This window comes from Oncorhynchus gorbuscha, linkage group LG09, assembly GCF_021184085.1.
Source record: "Oncorhynchus gorbuscha isolate QuinsamMale2020 ecotype Even-year linkage group LG09, OgorEven_v1.0, whole genome shotgun sequence".
In the NCBI taxonomy this organism is placed as follows: domain Eukaryota; kingdom Metazoa; phylum Chordata; class Actinopteri; order Salmoniformes; family Salmonidae; genus Oncorhynchus; species Oncorhynchus gorbuscha.
This window is the reverse complement of record NC_060181.1, coordinates 27885968-27909799: the sequence shown is the minus strand read 5'-3', so window position 1 is coordinate 27909799 and position 23832 is coordinate 27885968. Positions and strand designations below refer to the sequence as shown.

At 45.1% G+C, this 23832-nt stretch overlaps 1 protein-coding gene across 3 annotated transcripts in view; it reads right to left on the bottom strand.

Moving 5' to 3' along the window:
• LOC124043339 (PHD finger protein 14-like) overlaps positions 1–23832 on the bottom strand; it is a 119743-nt gene that overhangs the window by 29302 nt on the left and 66609 nt on the right. For all 3 annotated transcript variants that reach the window (XM_046361857.1, XM_046361859.1, XM_046361858.1), the window contains exon 19: positions 13168–13285. In XM_046361857.1, coding sequence (XP_046217813.1) covers positions 13168–13285 — 118 coding nt within the window. The remainder of the gene's footprint in view (positions 1–13167; positions 13286–23832) is intronic.

The following is a 23832-nucleotide window of genomic DNA, read 5'->3' as shown; positions in this document are numbered from 1 at the left end:
ACAGTAACGGTTAATGTGATTGGATGTTCATTATTTGACTAGACTACCTGTATTTGACATTGTGTTGTTATTTCACTGAAAACTAGATGGTTTAATTGTATTTTTGGACAGTAAAACGAGGCTACTCAGGTGAGAAAAAAACCTCACCCAAATGTCTAGTCCCGTTAGAAAATATAAATGGACTGTTTGAAAATGTGAAGAAAAAAATTATATACTGTATATATATACAGTGGGGGGAAAAAGTATTTAGTCAGCCACCAATTGTGCAAGTTCTCCCACTTAAAAAGACGAGGCCTGTAATTTTCACCATAGGTACACTTCAACTATGACAGACAAAATGAGAAAAAAAAAAACCCAGAAAATCACATTGTAGGATTTTTAATGAATTAATTTGCAAATTATGGTGGAAAATAAGTATTTGGTCACCTACAAACAAGCAAGATTTTTGGCTCTCACAGACCTGTAACTTCTTCTTTAAGAGGCTCCTCTGTCCTCCACTCATTACCTGTATTAATGGAACCTGTTTGAACTTGTTATCAGCATAAAAGACACCTGTCCACAACCTCAAACAGTCACACTCCAAACTCCACTATGGCCAAGACCAAAGAGCTGTCAAAGGACACCAGAAACAAAATTGTAGACCTGCACCAGGCTGGGAAGACTGAATCTGCAATAGGTAAGCAGCTTGGTTTGAAGAAATCAACTGCGGGAGCAATTATTAGGAAATGGAAGACATACAAGACCACTGATAATCTCCCTCGATCTGGGGCTCCACGCAATATCTCACCCCGTGGGGTCAAATTTATCACAAGAACGGTGAGCAAAAATCCCAGAACCACACGGGGGGACCTAGTGAATGACCTGCAGAGAGCTGGGACCAAAGTAACAAAGCCTACCATCAGTAACACACTACGCCACCAGGGACTCAAATCCTGCAGTGCCAGACGTGTCCCCCTGCTTAAGCCAGTACATGTCCAGGCCTTTCGGAAGTTTTCTAGAGAGCATTTGGATGATCCAGAAGAAGATTGGGAGAATGTCATATGGTCAGATGAAACCAAAATATTACTTTTTGGTAAAAACTCAACTCGTCATGTTTGGAGGACAAAGAATGCTGAGTTGCATCCAAAGAACACCATACCTACTGTGAAGCATGGGGGTGGAAACATCATGCTTTGGGGCTGTTTTTCTGCAAAGGGACCAGGATGACTGATCCGTGTAAAGGAAAGAATGAATGGGGCCATGTATCGTGAGATTTTGAGTGAAAACCTCCTTCCATCAGCAAGGACATGAAACGTGGCTGGGTCTTTCAGCATGACAATGATCCCGAAACACCGCCCGGGCAAGAAGGAGTAGCTTCGTAAGAAGCATTTCAAGGTCCTGGAGTGGCCTAGCCAGTCTCCAGATCTCAAGAAAATCTTTTGAAAGTCTGTGTTGCCCAGCAACAGCCCCAAAAACATCACTGCTCTAGAGGAGATCTGCATGAATGGGCCAAAATACCAGCAACAGTGTGTGAAAACCTTGTGAAGACTTACAGAAAACGTTTGACCTCTGTCATTGCCAACAAAGGGTATATAACAAAGTATTGAGATAAACTTTTTTTCCACCATAATTTGCAAATAAATTCATTAAAAATCCTACAATGTGATTTTGTGGATTTTTTGTCGTCATTTTGTCTGTCATAGTTGAAGTGTAGCTATGATACAAATTACAGGCCTCTCATCTTTTTAAGTGGGAGAACTTGCACAATTGGTGGCTGGCTAAATACTTTCTTGCCCCACTGTGTGTGTGTGTGTGTGTGTGTGTGTGTGTGTGTGTGTGTGTGTGTGTGTGTGTGTGTGTGTGTGTGTGTGTGTGTGTGTGTGTGTGTGTGTGTGTGTGTGTGTGTGTGTGTGTGTGTGTGTGTGTGTGTGTGTGTATATATATATAAACCACATTGCAAAGAGGTTATAAGCTGTCTCAGCATGTCTCAGAGAGTGGTCCTGGGAGCTGAGTATACATCCAGTATGTAGTGGAGATGGTCCTGGGAGCTGAGGATTCATCCAGTATGTAGTGGAGGTGGTCCTGGGGACTGAGTATACATCCAGTATGTAGTGGAGATGGTCCTGGGAGCTGAGGATTCATCCAGTATGTAGGGAAGGTGGCCCTGGGAGCTGAGGATTATCCAGTATGTAGTGGAGGTGGTCCTGGGGACTGAGTATACATCCAGTATGTAGTGGAGGTGGCCCTGGAGACTGAGTATACATCCAGTATGTAGTGGAGGTGATCCTGGGGACTGAGTATACATCCAGTATGTAGTGGAGATGGTGCTGGGAGCTGAGGATACATCCAGTATGTAGTGGAAATGGTCCTGTGGACTGAGTATACATCCAGCATGTAGTGGAGGTGGTCCCGGGGACTGAGTGGCGTCCACGCAACAGGGTTATTATGTTGTCTCAGCACATCTTAGGGAGTGGTGGCATAGTCCCACTTTCTTCCCATCTTCATGGTCTGCTCTAGTCTGCGTCTGTTAGACATGTAACCTAGCATACAGTAGGGGGTCCTAGTGAAGTGGCCATCTTGCAACAGGGTTACTATGCCGTCTCAGCACATCTCAGATAGTGGTGGCGTCTGAATGTCTATTACTTCATGGCCATCCAGCATGTACTGTGCTGTAGGAGGTCACTGTAGTGAAGTGGCCACCATGTAACATGGTTATTCAACTTGGCTCCTGAGTAATGGTCCTATAGAGGTGGTCACTGGGGACCCCATCAGAGCAGCAATCACAGATCACACAACACTGTTTACTCTCTGCAAATTGGCCCGAGAGGGGAGGCTGGGGGCCCGTGGGGGCCGGAGTGGGCTAGTTAAAGTGATGGAGGTGACTTCTGGTCATTCTTCAGTTCAGCATCTCTCCCAGCCTACCCGGCCACCACTGGGCCACAGACCGACAGCAGTCCCCACGGTCGAGTTTAGCCATCCCCTCTTGCCTTTAAATCACACTAAACTTTGGTTAAACCTGGGCTGTGTGAGAAATACAACCTCCATTTATGAGATGATTATGCTTTAGCCACTTGGCTAGATTCAGAACGAGTCGCTTGTTGAGGCTGATTGATCTGGCCTAATGGAGGGAATAGAGAGAATAGTGTAGGGATCATGCACTCGAACAAGGGGATTCTTGTTTTCACCTGTGTTAGACCAAGGTAAGAGATTGACATTCAAACTGAGGGGGAAAGGATTCTCAATAGAAAGATCAATAGAATACTAACAGATGATTTTGTTGTTGAGATAAAACCTGATCTGAGGTTAGTTGGTGAAACATTGTCTGGCCATCCCATCCCATTTCTCATATCAGACGTGTGTTATAAATGTCCTCCCATCTCTCATATCAGACGTGTTATAAATGTCCTCCCATCACTCATATCAGACGTGTTATAAATGTCCTCCCATCTCTCGTATCAGACGTGTGTTATAAATGTCCTCCCATTTCTCATATCAGACGTGTGTTATAAATGTCCTCCCATCTCTCACATCAGACGTGTGTTATAAATGTCCTGTCACGCCTTGGTCATAGTGTTTTGTGTTTTCGTTATATATTTGGTCAGGCCAGGGTGTGACATGGGTTTATATGTTGTGTTTCGTATTGGGGTTTTGTAGGCATTGGGATTCCTCCCGGTTCTCAATCAGAGTCAGGTGATTCTCGTTGTCTTTGATTGGGAACCATATTTAGGTAGCCGGGGTTTCACTGTGTATTTCGTGGGTGATTGTTCCTGTCTCCGTGTTAGTGTTCACCAGACAGGCTGTATAGGTTTTTCACGTTCCGTTTGTTGCTTTTGTATTTATTAAGTTATTTCATGTATCACTCTTATTCATTAAAGAACATGAGTAACAACCACCCTGCATTTTGGTCCGACTCTCTTTCAACAAACGAACGCCGTTACACAATCACCCACCCTACACGGACCGGGTGGCGTGGTTACAGGCAACGACAGCAGGAGCAGCGAAGGGAGATGTGATGGACAGCAGAAGTATGGAGTATACGGCGTGGGAAGAAATAGACAGGTGGGCGGTCGACCCAGAGAGAGTGCTGGAGCCCGCCTGGGATTCGCTGGAGCAGTGCGAAGAGGGCTATAGGAGAATGGAGTTGGAGAGACAATCACGACGGCGCAGAGGAAAGTCCGTGAGTCAGCCCCAAAAATTTATTGGGGGGTGGCTCAGAGGGAGAGTGGCAAAGTCAGGAGACAGACCTGAGCCAACACTCCCTGTTAATCGTGAGGAGCAGCGATCAAAGGACTTCTGGACGTGGGAGGAGATATTAGACGGAAAAGGACCCTGGGCTCAGCCTGGAGAATATTGCCGTCCCAAGGAAGAACTGGAGGCGGACAAAAGCGGAGAGGCGCTGGTATGAGGAGGCAGCACTGCGACGCGGATGGAAGCCTGAGAGTCAGCCCCAAAAATGTATTGGGGGGGCTTACAGGGAGTATGGCTATGCCAGGTAGGAGACCTGCGCAAACTCCCTGTGCTTACCGGGGGGCTAGAGAGACCGGGCAGGCACCGTGTTATGCTATGGAGCGCACAGTGTTTCCAGTGCGGGTGCATAGCCCGGTGCGTTTCATACCAGCTCTTCGTATTGGCCGGGCTAGAGTGGGCCTCGAGCCAGGTAAGGTTGGGCAGGCTCGGTGCTCAAGAGCTCCAGTGCGCCTGCACGGTCCGGTCTATCCAGAGCCACCTCCACACACCAGTCCTCCGGTAGCAGCTCCCCGCACCAGGCTTCCTGTGCGTGTCCTCGATCCAGTATCACCAGTTCCAGCACCACACACCAGGCCTTCAGTGCGCCTCGCCTGTTCAGCACAGCCAGAGCCTTCCTTCCCTTCTCCGCTGTCGGAGTCTCCCGCCTGTTCAGCGCTTCTAGAGCCTTCCTTCCCTCCTGCGCTGCCGGAGCCTCCTGCCTGTTCGGAGCAACCTGAGCTGCCAGTCTGCATGAAGCAGCCAGAGCTGCCAGTCTGCAAGGAGCTGCCAGTCTGCAAGTAGCTGCCAGTCTGCAAGGAGCTGCCAGTCTGCAAGGAGCTGCCAGCCTGCATGGAGCAGCCAGAGCTGCCAGTCTGCATGGAGCAGCCAGAGATGTCAGTCTGCATGGAGCAGCCTGAGCTGTCAGTCTGCATGGAGCAGCCTGAGCTGCCAGTCTGCAAGGAGCTGCCAGTCTGCAAGGAGCTGCCAGCCTGCATTATGCAGCCAGAGCTGCCAGTCTGCATGGAGCAGCCAGAGATGTCAGTCTGCATGGAGCAGCCTGAGCTGTCAATCTGCATGGAACTGCCAGAGCTTCCAGTCTGCATGGAGCAGCCAGAGCTGCCAGTCTGCATAGAGCAGCTAGATCCGCCAGTCAGCCATGATCTTCTAGATCTGCCAGTCAACCAGATTCTTCCAGATCTGCCAGTCAACCAGATTCTTCCAGATCTGCCAGTCAACCAGAATCTTCCAGATCCGCCAGCCAGCCAGGATCTACCGGAGCCTACTACCTGCCTGAGCTTCCTCTCCGTACTGGGCTTCCTCTCAGTCCCGAGCTGCCCCTCAGTCCCGAGCTGCCCCTCAGTCACGAGCTGCCCCTCAGTCACGAGCTGCCCCCAGTCAGCCCCTCAGTCCCGAGCTGCCCCTCAGTCCCGAGCTGCCCCTCAGTCCCGAGCTGCCCCTCAGCTCAGTCACGAGCTGCCCCTCAGTCACGAGCTGCCCTTCAGCTTCAGTGAGCTGGTCACGAGCTGCCCCTCAGGAGCTGCCCCTCAGGAGCTGCCCCTCAGTCACGAGCTGCCCCCAGTCACGAGCTGCCCTTCAGTCGAGCTGCCCTTCAGTTCAGTGGGGTTCTGGGTGAGGACTATTAGGCCATGGTCGGCGGCGAGGGTGGATTATCCCAGGACGCGAAGGGGAGGAACTATGACATTAATGGAGTGGGGACCACGTCCCGACCCGGAGCCGCCACCATGGACAGATGCCCAACCGGACCCTCCCTATGGTTTTGAGGTGCGTCCGGGAGTCCGCACCTTAGGGGGGGGGTTCTGTCATGCCTTGGTCATAGTGTTTTGTGTTTTCGTTATATATTTGGTCAGGCCAGGGTGTGACCCGGGTTTATATGTTGTGTTTCGTATTGTTTTTTTTTAGGCATTGGGATTGCGGCTGAGTAGGGGTGTAGCTTAGGTTGGCTGCCTGAGGCGGTTCTCAATCAGAGTCAGGTGATTCTCGATGTCTCTGATTGGGAACCATATTTAGGTAGCCGGGGTTTCACTGTGTATTTTGTGGGTCTGTCTCAGTGTTAGTGTTCACCAGACAGGCTGTATAGGTTTTTCACGTTCCGTTTGTTGTTTTTGTATTTATTAAGTTATTTCATGTATCACTCTTATTCATTAAAGAACATGAGTAACAACCACGCTGCATTTTGGTCCGACTCTCTTTCGACAAACGAACGCCGTTACATGTCCTCCCATTTCTCATATCAGAAGTGTTATAAATGTCCTCCCATCGCTCATATCAGACGTGTGTTATAAATGTCCTCCCATATCAGACGTGTTATAAATGTCCTCCCATCTCTCATATCAGACGTGTGTTATAAATGTCCTCCCACCTCTCATATCAGACGTGTTATAAATGTCCTCCCATCTCTCATATCAGATGTGTGTTATAAATGTCCTCCCATCTCTCATATCAGACGTGTTATAAATGTCCTCCCATCTCTCATGTGTTATAAATGTCCTCCCACCTCTCATATCAGACGTGTTATAAATGTCCTCCCATCTCTCATATCAGATGTGTGTTATAAATGTCCTCCCATCTCTCATATCAGACGTGTTATAAATGTCCTCCCATCTCTCATATCAGAAGTGTGTTATAAATGTCCTCCCATCTCTCATATCAGACGTGTTATAAATGTCCTCCCATCTCTCATATCAGATGTGTGTTATAAATGTCCTCCCATCGCTCATATCAGACGTGTGTTATAAATGTCCTCCCATCTCTCATATCAGACGTGTGTTATAAATGTCCTCCCATCTCTCATATCAGACGTGTGTTATAAATGTCCTCCCATTTCTCATATCAGACGTGTGTTATAAATGTCCTCCCATCTCTCATATCAGACGTGTGTTATAAATGTCCTCCCATTTCTCATATCAGACGTGTGTTATAAATGTCCTCCCATTTCTCATATCAGACGTGTGTTATAAATGTCCTCCCATTTCTCATATCAGACGTGTGTTATAAATGTCCTCCCATTTCTCATATCAGACGTGTGTTATAAATGTCCTCCCATCTCTCATATCAGACGTGTTATAAATGTCCTCCCATCTCTCATATCAGACGTGTGTTATAAATGTCCTCCCATTTCTCATATCAGACGTGTTATAAATGTCCTCCCATTTCTCATATCAGACGTGTGTTATAAATGTCCTCCCATCTCTCATATCAGACGTGTGTTATAAATGTCCTCCCATTTCTCATATCAGACGTGTGTTATAAATGTCCTCCCATCTCTCATATCAGACGTGTGTTATAAATGTCCTCCCATCTCTCATATCAGACGTGTTATAAATGTCCTCTCATCTCTCATATCAGATGTGTGTTATAAATGTCCTCCCATCTCTCATATCAGACGTGTTATAAATGTCCTCCCATCTCTCATATCAGATGTGTGTTATAAATGTCCTCCCATCTCTCATATCAGACGTGTTATAAATGTCCTCTCATCTCTCATATCAGATGTGTGTTATAAATGTCCTCCCATCTCTCATATCAGACGTGTTATAAATGTCCTCCCATCTCTCATATCAGACGTGTGTTATAAATGTCCTCCCATTTCTCATATCAGACGTGTGTTATAAATGTCCTCCCATTTCTCATATCAGACGTGTGTTATAAATGTCCTCCCATCTCTCATTTCTCTCCCATCTCTCATATCAGACGTGTGTTATAAATGTCCTCCCATCTCTCATTTCAGACGTGTGTTATAAATGTCCTCCCATCTCTCATATCAGACGTGTGTTATAAATGTCCTCCCATCTCTCATATCAGACGTGTGTTATAAATGTCCTCCCATCTCTCATATCAGACGTGTGTTATAAATGTCCTCCCATCTCTCATATCAGACGTGTGTTATAAATGTCCTCCCATCTCTCATATCAGACGTGTGTTATAAATGTCCTCCCATCTCTCATATCAGACGTGTGTTATAAATGTCCTCCCATCTCTCATATCAGACGTGTGTTATCAATGTCCTTCCAGCCGATGAGTAATGATCCCTATTTTTATTTCAATTTCCTCTCCTCTAGTAAAGCCGGCAGAGTGTGACACTTCATTAAGTTAATTAGGCTAACTTAATTAGCTACTTTCACAGGTCAAGCCATGAAGCTTTCTGATTGATGGGTCTGTGTGTAAAAGGTAATCATCCCCCGAAATGGGTAGAACATCAAAACAACACCCAAACGTATATTAACTGCAACCCTGTAAACAATCACAAAACACAAATGGTACCCTATTCTAATAGTTCCCTATTTTAAACAACGTCAAAACACTCGACTAAAACACTCAGCCTCCTATAACGGTTCATATCATCCAATGAAATGCAAACACAGGAACGCACACACGCACGCACGCACACGCACACACACGCACGCACACGCACACGCACACGCACACACACGCACACACACGCACACACAGTAATGCGCACACACACACACGCACACACAGTAACGCGCACACACAAAACCAGCAACTTAGATTTCTTAAACACACAACTAGCATTAGGTCACGCAGGGAACTAGGAACTTTACAGAAGAATTGCCTTTTTGCACTTGGTCGTTTCTTGGCCTTGAATGAACTGAAAAGGAAAACATAACTCTTTCACGGACAGTAATTGCACAAGTTTGAAGTCTTTTGATGACAAGTAAAGTCTAAAGTGTATCTAAAGAAGCTCTGCCCACACACTAACCCACCGTCCACCCGCTGCAGAGCGTTCCAACTGCTTTAACTGCTGCCTGGGCAACTGCCTCTCCTCATCTCTGGATACATTACAGAGGCGTCTAGCGAGAGAGCAGGCAGGCGAGTGGAGCCGTGGCCACGAACACAATGCAGGATGTCAAATAAAGCTTTAAACAAGCCCCCCTCGGCACTACCGCGGCCGAGTAACGGGCTCTGGAATGAAAGGCCATCCGTATATTATGGCACGACTGTCAGTTTATTACTGGGATCTACTGGGCCAGGACCTGGGGTGACAGGGGAAGGCAGGGATTTAGGGCTGTGGTCTTGGTCAGGCCACAGGTTTATCTAAGCCAGGCAGGCAGGGAGAACCAGAGACCCGTAATGAACTCCAGGCTGCCTAATAAATAATTGTATCACCCTGGCCTAGCCGCACGCACACTCACACACACAGAAAAGTGTGCGACTGCTGACACCAACGAGCGCATTCCTACACACAACCGTAAACTGACAGAGACCGTTTGTTTTTTCTACACTCCTAATTTCAAGACGCGGGAAAAGACGATTCATAATACAAGAGACATCACAGTGTTGATCAAGAGAGACAAACACGCTGATACACAGAGAGAGGATGGATGGAAGTTAGAGAGGATGACGACACGCGGGGTCCACAATATCATGGACCAAACTCATCAAGTCAAGTGTTGCTACTGCGTCAACCCAACGTTTGGATCAGACTAACAGTTCACAGGCTAATCTGTGTGCTTTATTCAAAAGACAGCGAAGGCATGAGCACGGTGCAATGCATTGTCAAACAAACATTTGTTGTTTGAACAACAACAACAACAAAAAGATAAGTTAAAAAGGTGCATCAACTATTTCAAGCTTAATCAACTTAAAATATTGTGTAACCTCAACTTACATCCAGTTTACTTTGACTCGCTGGCTGGCTCCTGTGTCCCTACTCCCAACCTACCTACGGTCTCTCCTTCAGTTCCATTCGTCCTTCCGGATGTAAGCTCCTTCCACTCAGCTACCAGTCAGTCAGGGCGGGAGGGATGACAAGTCAAATTCTGATCATCTAGCTAGAGCTACATCTTTCCCCCACTGTCAGACCAGCAGGCTGACACAGCTCTGTGTGACCGACCCAGCCACCCACCCCCCTTGGCTTCTCTCACCATGTAAATCACATTTGAGACAGTCGGTCAGGTATGATTCAGCTGCACTTAAAGTTGCCATTTAAAGCACCATTCCTTTCCCACAGGCACAAGCGATTCACAGCATGCAGCAGAGGCTTGGCATTTACAAGCCGCATATTATAGAATAACTTCCCTTAAATTCTGCTCTCATCTCCCAGAGTGCAAAGTCGAGGCAATTATCTCCAACACTCACTTCCGCCCATTACCGACTTAATACCTGAAAACACATTACAAGTTTTTAGAGCATGTGTCTTTTGTAAAAAAAATAGGAAATTGTGGCATTCGTACAAAGAAGCTGAAGGTATGTAATGATTGTGAAGTGTTTTGACAAACACTTTTATCATACACTGTTGCTCAGACTTGGATTCACATGATTACTCAATGAAATACATGGAAATAGCTAGAAGTTTGACACTTCAGCTAAAGATGATGTAGTTTGGTTTTTAGGAAAAATGTAAAACATTTACATTTGAGTCATTTAGCAGACGCTCTTAACCAGAGTGACATAAAGGAGTAATTCAGGCTAAGTGCCTTGCTCAAAAGCATAGACAGATTTTTCACCGAGTCGGCTCAGGGATTCGAACAGTTACTGGCCCAATGGTCTTAACCACTAGGCTACCTGTGCCGCTCAAATCTATTCAGTAACAAGAAACAGAAACAGACACATTACACTATATATCCATCAACATTGCTCAGATAAAAGGCTTTCTCACTCGTATTGTAGCAACAGAGAGGCCCTTTGCTCCACAAGGACATAGTGGAATAAGTCAGTGTGGACTAGTTCAGCAGTTGGACTGAGGGAGACTGACACTTGTTAACAGCTGTAGATCTATAGTGACAACGCTGTACAAACTTGTCTGTCTGATGAAGAGGAGCAGAGTAAAAGTCCCCTCTACTACTGTAACTCCACTACTGTCTGATGAAGAGGAGCAGAGTAAAAGTCCCCTCTACTACTGTAACTCCACTACTGTCTGATGAAGAGGAGCAGAGTAAAAGTCCCCTCTACTACTGTAACTCCACTACTGTCTGATGAAGAGGAGCAGAGTAAAAGTCCCCTCTACTACGGTAACTCCACTACTGTCTGATGAAGAGGAGCAGCGTAAAAGTCCCCTCTACTACTGTAACTCCACTTCTGTCTGATGAAGAGGAGACACACAGAGGTGCTTTGGGTCTGATGCTTTGGGACACACAGAGGTAGTCGCCACCACCAGGGTTTACACAGGGATGTAGAGAGGTGGGAGGGAGGGGAGGGGAGGACTGGGGAGGATGGGGAATGAGTGGAGAAGACACTCCGGGGGATGAAACATGTGATTAACGAGAGAGGGGCAGGTCTGTGTGTGTGTGTGTGTGTGTGTGTGTGTGTGTGTGTGTGTGTGTGTGTGTGTGTGTGTGTGTGTGTGTGTGTGTGTGTGTGTTCCATTCCGTCAGTGGGTTTGTTGCAATGTGTTTGTTTTTATGTGTTTGTGTGCGTTTGTTCCAGTGTGCGTTTGGTATGTGTGTTGCACGGGGGTGATTAAAGAGGATTGGGTCTGGTCCTGGGGGTCTCTGGAGGACTCTCTACTCTCCCTCTCTCAGCAGGCTTCGAGCAGCAGCACATTTAAAAAGCAAAGACTTGTGCCCCCCTTCCCTTTCCCTTCTTTTCCAGCTTTCACCACTTAAAAGCTCCTTTCCATTGTGTGTGTGTGTGTGTTTCTTCCATTGAGTGTGTGTCCCTTCCTACAGCCCCCGTTTAGACCAACACACTCCACACACAACAACAGCAGGATAGTGTTGTGAGTCTTTCTCCACCCTCTTTGCCAAATACTATGCCTATTTACACCACAGCAGTACACATTTACACCACAGCAGTACACACAGGCAGTATATTCTGGTCTGTAATACTCTCAACATGGCTCTTTATTACCAGAGTTCAGCTCTACGCATGTAAATGGGTTCCATTTCTATATATGCTTATACGCTTTGTAAAAACTATTTGGGTTATATTAATGTGTATTATCTCTTTGCGAAACAGCCTGGCACTCTTGTTGAACTAGAGCTACGAGAACAATATAAAAATACAAACATGCCGGACTGTAATGTTGGGCAGAAACAACATCAGTTGTTGTGCATGTACACCGACGTATCGTCATGCCCCTTCCAAACAGGGCTACAACAACAAACACGTTTTTACAACAACTACATGTCTCTAGTCAGCTATCTAACATTTTACATTTACAGTCTGCTATCTAACATTGTAACCCTCCACTAACTCTGCTATCTAACATTTTAACTGATCCTTAACCTTTACGTTTTGCCTGTAATTTAACGTTTCATTCCCAGCATGCAGCGTTTTCAGTATGGCTCAGGCTTTTATGTTTCTCTTTCTCTGCAACATCAATTAACCCCCATTTTCCACACACATAGAGCCAATAGGAATGCCCTTTCCTGGACAAATTGAAACGCGCTTCACATTTATCAACTTAATTAGGTTCACAAGCTGCCGCATGCTACCCTTGATTACACTGTAATTCAATAAGAAAAACATGATTTAAAATGCAAAAAAAGTGCTTCTGGTGAGACTTGCCATTTTCAGTTAGGGACATTTCAAATGGAAAGGGATGGAAATGGACCAGTACCGCTTCAGGAGGTAGCAATGAGGAGACCGGTATTGGTGGCGGCCATTTTGGCTCGCTGTCAGGTTTGGTTTCAAGGTAAAAAGACACAGAGACGCATGCTTCTGCAGCAGTTCCTGGAGCTGTCATGTCAAACTAACTACAGTACACCCTGTCTCTCACACAGATATAGCCCAGCCCTTTGCTGAATGGATCCGGGAAGAAGATCGGGAAATGTAAGTGAAGCCATGGCTGTTGTCCATGCTCGACTCTTACCACTTCAAACACACATTTCTTTCCCTTTGAAACTTAATACCCATATAACTATATATTTCCTGGTAAGATTTGTTGTAGATTCATATTCAGCTGTTTAACTGCTGCTTCAATAATGTGATGCCAAAAGAAGACATCATCACCACCACCCAACACAACACAACACACACCTTGGAGGAGGAAGTGTCACACTCCTGGCAGATCCAGCCGTATCCTGTCTGCTTGGGAGACTTCTTCAGGGGAGGGTCCAGACAGCCAAAGTGGTAGCACAGACAACACTCATCACACCTACAGGAGAGAGGAGAGGTAGGGCAGGTGTTACATACAGTGGAACACCCACGCAGGCACGCACAAACATGCACGCACAGAGTTCCAATATAACTCAATTGTATTCATCAATGGAGCCTTCTCTAACATCAGATATGTACAGTGCAAGATCCCTCAGGGCAGTTGCCTTGGGCCGTTACTCTTGTCTTACAAGAAGCTAAAATGATTATGTACACTGATGATTGCACACTCTACCCCAGTGGTTCCCAACTAGGGGTACTAGGACCCCTGGAGGTACTTGGCCTATCCACAGGGGGTACTTGAGAAAACTGTAAAACGTACATGAGGGGGTAGTTCAGGGGTCAAATTCAGTTGGTGGTGGAGTAACCAAAAAAGTTGGAGATCCACTGCTCTATACATCAGCACCTACAGCCAGTGAGCTCAATGAAACTCTTCGCAAGAGTTACTGTCAGTGTCAGAATGGGTAATTAACAGTAAACTGGTCTTAAAAACATTTAAAAAACAAAATAATTGTATTTAAACCTCAACTGGAGTTGTGCATGAAGGGTGTATCCATTGAACAAGTTTAAGAAGCTGAACTCCTAGGAGAAACACTGGATGGTCAGTTATCATGGTCAAGTCATATTGACAAAGTTATTGTGAAGATGGGGAGAGGTATGTCTTATGTGTTCGATTTTTTTTACCCTCTTTTTCTCCCCAATTTCGTGATATCCAATTGCAATCTTGTCTCATCGCTACAACTCCCCAACGGGAGAGGCAAAGAACGAGTCATGGGGTCCTCCGAAACACGACCAGCCAAACGGCGCTTCTGAACACCGGCCCACTTAGCCCCACCTCGGCCAAACCCTCCCCTAACGCTGGGCCAATTGTGCGTCGCCCTATGGGACTCCCGGTCACAGTCGGTTATGACACAGCCTGGGATCGAACCCGGGTCTGTAGTGATGCCGTAGACCACTGTGCCACTTTGGACGCCCCGAGAGGTATATCTTTTATTTTAAAAATTGACACAAAGATCAACTGTACCTGTTGTTCAGGCTCTGGTCTTGTCCCATCTTGATTACTGTCTGATAATATAGCCAGGTGCAGCACACAAAGTCCTAGCTGCAGCTGGTTCAATACAGAGCAGCCCCCCTTGTTCTTAACTGTACATACACAACTAACATCCACAACATGCCTGATAGTCCTTCATGGCTGAGGGTTGACGAGAAATGGACTACTTCTCTTCTACTTAAGAAACATGTGTGTATTTAAAATGCCTAACCACTTGTATAATCTACTTGCATACACTTCAAACAGACATCCATACCCCAGCAGACACGCCGCTATGGGTTTCCGAACTGTACCCAAACCAAAACAGATTTAATGTGTCGCTCAGAGAGCCCTGTCATCATGGAATGCTCTGCCACCAGAGGATACTCAGGCAAAAAACAAATGTAGCTTTAAAAAAACAGATAAAACATCTTGTATCACAGCGCCTCTGCTCTCTAAATATCTACTTTAACTGTACAGTATTTAACAATATTAATATGTATATATGAAGTGTTGAAATAGCATTTTTGTTGTCTCTTGGTGCCTTTCCTATATATATATATATATATCTTATTACATTTTTTAAATATGTAATATCTTACATTGTTCTTGTCTATAAATGTTCTGTATTGTATTTGTACGTTTTACGTGGATCTAGCTACTGCAGAGTAGCTGCTGCATGTGCAGTTGGGGATCCTAATAAACTAAACACACGAAGACTGACAGATGATGACAGGGCAGGTAGTTGTCAGGGAGCAGACGCTAATGAAATAAAAAAAACACACTGTTACCACTCCTTCCCTTGACCTTACACAGGTGTCATACTATGAGCATAGCTTTGTGTATAGCTTGGCTTGCCAGATAGCTGTGTCATTACACAAGCCTGTTAACCATCCTTAAATGTTACTACCACGGTGTCCTTGGGTTAGACAACAGGATTTTACAATCTTAAAATACAGGCAGTAAAAAGCAAAATACGAATATCGACTATCGCTCATATCAATATGGTTTTTAGATAATCGTTTTGGTTAGTAGCCCATTTCTCACAGTACTAGAGGGAAGAAATTGATCAGTCATCATATCAATATACTGAATATCATAAATACAGTAAAGATCGTAAAGTAGGTGTGTGTGTGTGTGTGTGTGTGTGTGTGTGTGTGTGTGTGTGTGTGTGTGTGTGTGTGTGTGTGTGTGTGTGTGTGTGTGTGTGTGTGTGTGTGTGTACTGTATATGTGTGTGTACCTGAGGGAGTCTTTCTGTGTTGGAAATGAGAGTACTAAAACTAAACATTTAGCATTCATGAGATTCCATTGGTTGAGCCTGAATGCCCTTCTGTCCAACTCCCCCATCCCCCTTCTCTCCCTTTTCTCCTTCTAGTTCATGATTAACTAATTATGTCCTAATCAATGTGGGGGATTGAGATTTTTCTATGGAAATCTGATCAACCAGATTGCAGCCCAGGGAGGTCAATCTGTTCTCTCGCCCAGTCTCTATAAAGGGAGGAGGAGGAGAGGGGGAAAGGAGGGAGGGTGACTTGGGGAAGGAGAACCACATATGATGAATCTCTGTATAAATGTCTCATGGACATCTATGCATGATTTAGGCTACGTGAAAGTCCAATAGACATGAGTGTATTTTAAATCTAGGATAGAGAAACTGTAACACAACAACATATAGAACCAGAGAGAAACCATAACCAGACTGGTGATGACAACAGGTGACCTTGCGGAGGGTTGAATCCAGCACCTCCTGTCAGAGGATCCCTTTTCACAGCAACAACTACCAGGAACCCCTACTCTAATAAAACAACCTATTATAAATAAAGGCCTTAGTCTACAACACACACTAATGAGGAAGCATCCCCATCATATGGACAACACCCCTTGACCCTGTCACACAGGACTGTAGGTGACTGTTGTAAGAAGAACACATCTCGCCACAGCAGGGCCACTGTGTTTCTAGAGCAGTTCTCCACATACAGTAGTCTAGCTGTTTCAGAACATTCCCACAGGATCAACCACCACCGGGGATTGTTCTAAACTAAGCCCCCCCCCCCCAGCTGAATCTCTGTTACACCTCCCTGTCAATATTCTGAGCAGGGGTTTATTGTGAAATCTGTGGGTGATCAATCAACGCTCCTACAAATTGCTTCTGCTTCATGTACAGTAGTCGGGCCAGAAGGAAATTGAGAAGGCAACCTGCCCATTTTGATTAGAATATCTGAATATGAATATAGGATGTACATATGTACACAGTTAGACCAAAAAGCTACTGCTAATAACGCAAAGAAGCAAAGTCTGTTGAAAGACTGCATGCTGTAGTGTGCAAAAGCAAGTATTGCTAAATAAAAAGTCTGTGTAGGAAGTCAGTAGTACAAGTAATAAGACACGAGTGTAGCAGCCATGCCATGAAGGTTGAAAACTAAAAAGTAAGGCATCTACATTCCCTGTACCTTCACTGAAATAAAAAAAAGACAGACATTAGGAATGAGAGAGAAAATTATACCTCCAACTCAAACACAGCTTCCCAGAAAACGTAGCCAGAGGACGTAGTTTTGCTACTACGGCGTTCACATCATGTAAAATAGGCCATCTATCTTCCATAACCCTGAGGTATTACGCATTAAACAACCACGTCCATATACATCAATGTGATTCCCAATTCATTTCACAGCAGGCACATATTTTACACACTAGTTGTGTCTGTACGTCAATTCTCTCCTCCCTCTCCTCTGTCCCTATCTCCTCCATATATTTACTCTGACAGGGCAATGTAGCAACGAGTTGCCGTCAGCAGCAGGCTGTCAGCTCAGAACAGCCTTTCTTACACGATCTGCAGTTAAAAGAGAAAACACCAGAGGAAACCAGTAGCCACTGCTTTGTTCACATCCTATTAAACCTATACAGCGATAAGCGTTTCTCCACCACACCATGAGTCGTTGGTGGAATAGCTAATGGGTGTTCAAGTCAGCTCAGTTCATCATCTTCTTTAACTAATGAAGCGTAAATAATTGAGTTTAGGGTCTGGAATTAAGTACATTAACATCATATGCATGAAGCCAGTGAGTGTGTAACTGGTGATAGTGTTTAGGGAATATGCATTAGGGTACATTTTAGGGTGGAGAATGGGGTGAGGATGACACATCCTCTATTTGCACATCAATATCTGGTTTCAGGGCCTTAATGCATGTTTTTAGTCCAGGACCAAGTTTATTCTGTGTCAGCCCTAAACCTGTTAAATTGACTAAGACCAGAGTAACAGTTTCATTGGTAGATAATTGGCATCTTACTAAGTTGTAGAAGCAGCTGGTGCACATCAGCAGGGAACCTGCAGAGGTAGGTGGTCCACACACACACGCAAGCAGTCACACTGGATGGGCTGAGCAGGCATATTGGCCTCAAGGAAACAAGGGGAATTTAAAGCACCCTCTGGCCTCCTCAGTGAAAAGAAGACAAATGACCACAAGTGTGTCTGTGGCGCTAATGAGCTATCCTCCGATTGTTGCACACAACCACCAATTGATTGATCATGAATCTCCATCTGTACAGGGCCAAGAGAGAGGACACACACACACACACACACACACACACACACACACACACACACACACACACACACACACACACACACACACACACACACACACACACACACACACACACACACACACACACACACACACACACACACACACAGGAGGCTTCTTTTGTTTTATTAGGTGAGTGTGTGTGTGTGTGTGTGTGTGCGCATGACACTTTGCCCCGTTTACTTCTTTTAATTACTTTACCTTAATGAACCTATTGTACTGTTTGTTGTGTATCTCTGTGAGCATCTTTGAATTAAAACACTGCTCATTGATGCAGACTGGCTGGCTGTTGGCTGGTGAGGAGATGATTATTAGTTAATAGGAATTCTAAATGACGAAACCTGCATTTTGCAATAAGTTCAAGAGGAAGTAACCTTTCCTTTCTGTTCTTCTGCATCGCTTTCTGTTTTCATTCAATTTGAGTCAGGATCTTTTATTAAATACATTTATATCTAGGAGTATTATTATTTTTTACATTTTACAACAATTCTGTGTTGTTTCACAATTCATGCGTTATATCTCAGCAATTACAATAGGTATGGTAACAGTTATCTATGGTGTCCCCCAAGGATCAGTTTTAGGCCCACAATTTTTTCATTGTATATGCTACCACTTGTTTTCCTCTTCTTCCTCACTGAGCTCATATAAATGATTAGTGCTGCAGGCCAGTCATTGGCTAGTTGGTCTGAGAGCTAAGTGATGCAGTCGCCCCACCATCCCACCCTTCTCTTCACTGACTGTGTCCGTTGTACGTGGTCGGTCAACCTCTATCTGCTCTGAACACTGCCCTTATAGACTCAGCCACAGCAAGGTCCTTGATGTTATCAAACCAATTTGTCGCCGCTTTAATCATTGGGAAAATTGAGCTGCTCGCTCGTCTCCCCTCCTCCCTCTCCTCTGGAAGGAGACAGAATCCAATCACTCATAAGAGCGGTTATGGATTGATGTAATCTTATTGGGTGTGAGGTGGGCGATTGATTGGTTTTGTCTGCTACACATGTTGCCCTCGGCGGGTGACTCGTATCCCCTTTCATCTGCTGTTTAATCTCTTACAGGAGTTCTTAGAGGCCCTCCTCCCTGCTACATCCTCCCCTGTACCCCCCCCCATCTCCCTCTCTTCCCCCTCCTTCTCTATCAGTGGGATGACAAGCAGGTGGATTAGCCTTGGTTTGATCAGCTCTCATCACAGGTCTCTCAACTTCACATCACATTTCCCTTCTTCAAAGGGTCTGGAGCGTATGGCCCCTACAGGGGTCCTCCTAGAATTGTTCCTCCTCACCCACAGGCGATCACGGCCGATGCCTCACACAGACACGACCAAATGAAATCAAAGGGCATTTTAGCGAGATTATACGGATATTACACAAAGAAAGGGGATTCACAGAGTTTAAAGTTAAAAGGATGTGTTTAAGTCAGAAGTCAGTACATTGGCTAACTTGAAGGTGTATCCTCGTTCAAAGTTAATTTAAATGAATAATTTCAGGTTTTTTTGCCATAGAGACATTGGGAGGAAGTCAGATCCAATTGATTCCCGGGGTACCTAAGCCATGCGAGTTATAATTGGATATTAAAGGAATCAGAGCAATTACAGACATTTAACTGTAGGCAAGTACTACTGCTTAAAGCATCTGCTTTATGGCTAGCGGAACCCCTCGACAACCCCACTTTTCCACTAGCGGAACCCCTCGACAACATTCCGCTGAAAAGGCAATGCGTGAAATTCAAAAATATTTTTTTGAAATATGTAATTTACATACATATTCGTGCAATACACCAAATGAAAGAAAAACGTCTTGTTAATCTACCCATCGTGTCCGATTTCAAAAAGGCTTTACAGCAAAAGCACAACATATGATTATGTTAGGTCAGAACCTAGACACAAAAAACACAGCCATTTTCCAGCCAAAGAGAGGAGTCACAAAAAGCAGAAATAAAGATAAAAATGAATCACTAACCTTCATCAGATTATACTCATAGGACTTCATGTTACACAATACATGTATGTTTTGTTCGATAAAGTGCACATTTATATCCAAAAATCTCAGTTTACTTTGGCACGTTGTTCAGTAATGTTTTGCTTCCAAAACATCCAGTGATTTTGCAGAGAGCCACATCAATTTACATAAATAGTAATCATAAACTTTAATATAAGATACAACAAGTGTTATGCACAGAATTAGAGATATACTTCTCCTTAATGCAACCGCTGTGTCAGATTTCAAAATAACTTTACGGAAAAGCAAACCATGCAATAATCTGAGTACGGCGCTCAGACAACAATTCAAGCCAAACAGACATCCGCCATGTTGGAGTCAACAGAAGTCAGAAATAGCATTATAAATATTCACTTACATTTTATGATCTTCATCAGAATACACTCCCAGGAATCCCAGATCCACAATAAATGTTTGATTTGTGCAATGTCCAAATTACCTCCTTTTTGTTCGGGCGTTTAGCCCAGTAATCCAAATGTTCAATGCGCGATCGCTTAGTTCAGACGAAAAGTCCAAAAAGTTATATTAAAGTTCGTAGAAACATGTCTACAAGTATAGAATCAATCTTTAGGATGCTTTTAACATAAATCTTAATGTTCCAACCGGAGAATTCCTTTGTCTTCAGAAATGCAATGGAACTCAAGCTAACACGTGACCAGCTCGTGGCACTCTGACAGACCACTGACTCAACCCCTCTCATTTCCCCCTCCTTCACAGTAGAAGCATAAAACAAGGTTCTAAAGACTGTTGACATCTAGTGGAAGCCTTAGGAAGTGCAAATTGACCCCATAGACACTGTATATTCGATAGGCCAAGAGTTGAAAAACTACAAACCTCAGATTTCCCACTTCCTGGTTGGATTCATCCCAGGTTTTCGCCGGTCATATGAGTTATGTTATACTCACAGACATCATTCAAACAGTTTTAGAAACTTCAGAGTGTTTTCTATCCCAATCTATTAATAATATGCATATATTAGCAACTGGGAGTGAGTAGCAGGCAGTTCACTCTGGGCACGCTTTTCATCCAAACGTGAAAAATGCTGCCCCCTATCCCAAACAGGGTAACTCAACTGAGATAAGACCATTGGGTTAGACAACTAGGTTGCAGCTGGGATCCAAAATATAAGTGTTTTATCTACAGTGTAGGTAAATGTACACACAGGTACATGATAAGATTATTTTAGAAAAAGTAATACTCTGACGCACTTTAAGCCCTTACAGTAAAAAAAACAAATGCAACAATTTCAATGATTTTACTGAGCTACAGTTTATAAGGAAATATGTAAATATGGATTTCACATGAATGGGCAGGGCCGCAGCCATGGGTGGGCCTAGTAGGGCATAGGCCCAGCAACTTGTGAGCCAGGACCAGCCAATCAGAATGAGTCTTTCCCCACAAAATAACTATATTACAGACAAGAAGTACTCCTCAGTTTCAGCTGTCCGGGTGGCTTGTCTCAGACAATCCCACAGGTGACGAAGCCAAATGTGGAGGTCCTGGGCTGGTGTGGTTACATGTGATTTGCGGTTGTGAGGCCGGTTGGACACACTGCCAAATTCTCTAAAATGACGTTGGGATCTTATTTCAGCTCATGAAACATGGGACCAACACTTTCCATGTTAAGTTAATATTTTTGTTCAGTATACATGCAGAGGTTCTACTCTGGGGAGAGTGATATTAGTGGTTATAGCATAGCTGCTGGACAACCAAAGCGCAACATAACAAGGGGTGTAGTCTAAATCAGATAAATGGGGAAAACACTTTAATGAGTTGAGTCGAGAAAATATTCATTTTCTAAATGTTTGTTAGTGGTAATTAAATGTTGTTTAGTTGTTTAGGGATTAATCTGCACGCAGTATTTTAAATGGAAATGGAAAACAACGTGGCCTCGGTTGGCCTTGAATATCACACTCCAGGATGAAGGTCCTCATCACCAACAGCAGCAACAACTTCAACATTGTTATCAACATCAACACCTTTATCCTCAAAACCATCACTGTTGTCAAAAACATTCACAATGTCTTCCCTTGGTTAAAAGAATGTTGAACAGAAAACAAATAAGCTCCTGATGACGACACATCGATTCCGGCCCGGTGATCCTTTGATATGTGACTTATTTATGTCTTTGTTGCACCACATGCAAAGACAAAGTGTAGTCCATGTATGGAGCAGTCAAGGCGTATTTACTTCATCCCGGGCCTCCCAACTCTCTCTTCTTTACGAGCCAGAGCAGGAGGAGCGGTGCGGCGCCGAAGCCCCCAGAGTATTTGAAACAACGGGAAGAATTTATCACACTAGGGCAGTGCAATTACCTGGAGGGTGTTCACGTGACGGGAGATCAATGCGCCACAAAGCGCTCAGCCATCGACTCCCACGTCCCACCCCGTGACAAAGTAGTTCTGTGAATTCTCTTCATAGAAACGGAGGGAGTGGATTATCGGTCTTCTCCTATAGCCTCTCACTTTTTGATTTAGTGCCGGGGCAGTGGGACGGAGCTGAGACATTATTAAAGAGGCATTGTTTTACAAGGTGGGCAGGAGGAGGTAATGAATGCGGCGAGACAGAGACACCATTGCAAGGAATTTACAAGCTCGTTAGGACACAACTCACTCACAAGGAGACAGGATACTATAGTGAAATGGGGTAGCCACAAGCTGCCTTCACCTGGGTTCAAATACTTTGCCTAGAGCAATGGAACAAATACAACAGTCAAAAAGTGCAAACCCTGCCCGACTGGCACTCGAGGCAGACTAAAGCAAATGCTGAAAAGACTTCAAATAGATTTGAACCCAGGTCTGGAGCTGCCAGGGACTGATCATTCACCTAGGTGGCCATGAGGCTGCTGTTCCCCTAGTCCACCAGCAGGGGGCCTCAGTGGGCCGAGTTCAGAGTTTGTGTGCGTGTGTGGATTGGAGCAGTAGCAACAGCAGGTCTGTGGCCTCTGCTTTGCAGGTAGAGCCTCACCCCTCTAGCCTCTGACTGACCTAACTAGTGCCCCAGCCTGCTCACTGGGGGCCTCTCTGTGCTGTCACACCCTGGCCTTATGTTCTGTTACAAGAAGGGAAGACACAGTCTGACCCACAGGCGCACGCACACACACACACACACACACACACACACACACACACACACACACACACACACACACACACACACACACACACACACACACACACACACACACACACACACACACACACACACACACACACACACACACACACACACACACACACACACACACACACACACACACACACATTCCTTAACAGTGTACATCTGTCTGCGCGCTGGTGCAAACGCCACACTATTAGGATATAAGGCACCTCTGGGTGTTAGGTGATTCATCCTAGTTTGTAGTCACTGAGACATAGGAGGGGAGGAAAAAGGGAATAAAAAAAGGAGAGAAGGATAAGAGGAGGAAGGAGGTGCAACCAGGAACTGAGTGGACACACACTGCGACGGTGGAATCCGTGGAATAAGAGAGGGGAAGGAAGAAGCTGGCTGGGGAATAATAGACTTGGGATGCTTGGCTACTCTACCCACACAGCAGCCCAGCCCTCGCCTGGTATGCCTTTTCTCTTCTCTTTTAATGGTGGAGGAGAGGGAAAAAAAGGAATGAAGTCAGCAAAAACAAAATGCCGCCATTAAATCATCTCTGCGGATCCTGTGTCAGGACGGTAATGGGAAACGCACTCATCATCCCAAAGGTTACTGCTCTTCCAGAACCTCCCTCCTCCTTTCTCTCCATCCTTCAGCTCTCTCCCTCCCTCCCTCCCTCCCCCAGTCCTCGTCTCAGACTTACTCATCCCCATGGTCAGAACACAGCTGTAGCTTCCCTCCGCTTAGGCCTGCTCCCCCTGTCTCTGTGGACCCTGGGCTAAGAGGGGCTGAGAGAGGGAAGCAGGGAGAATGAGGGATTGGGCAGTTACAGT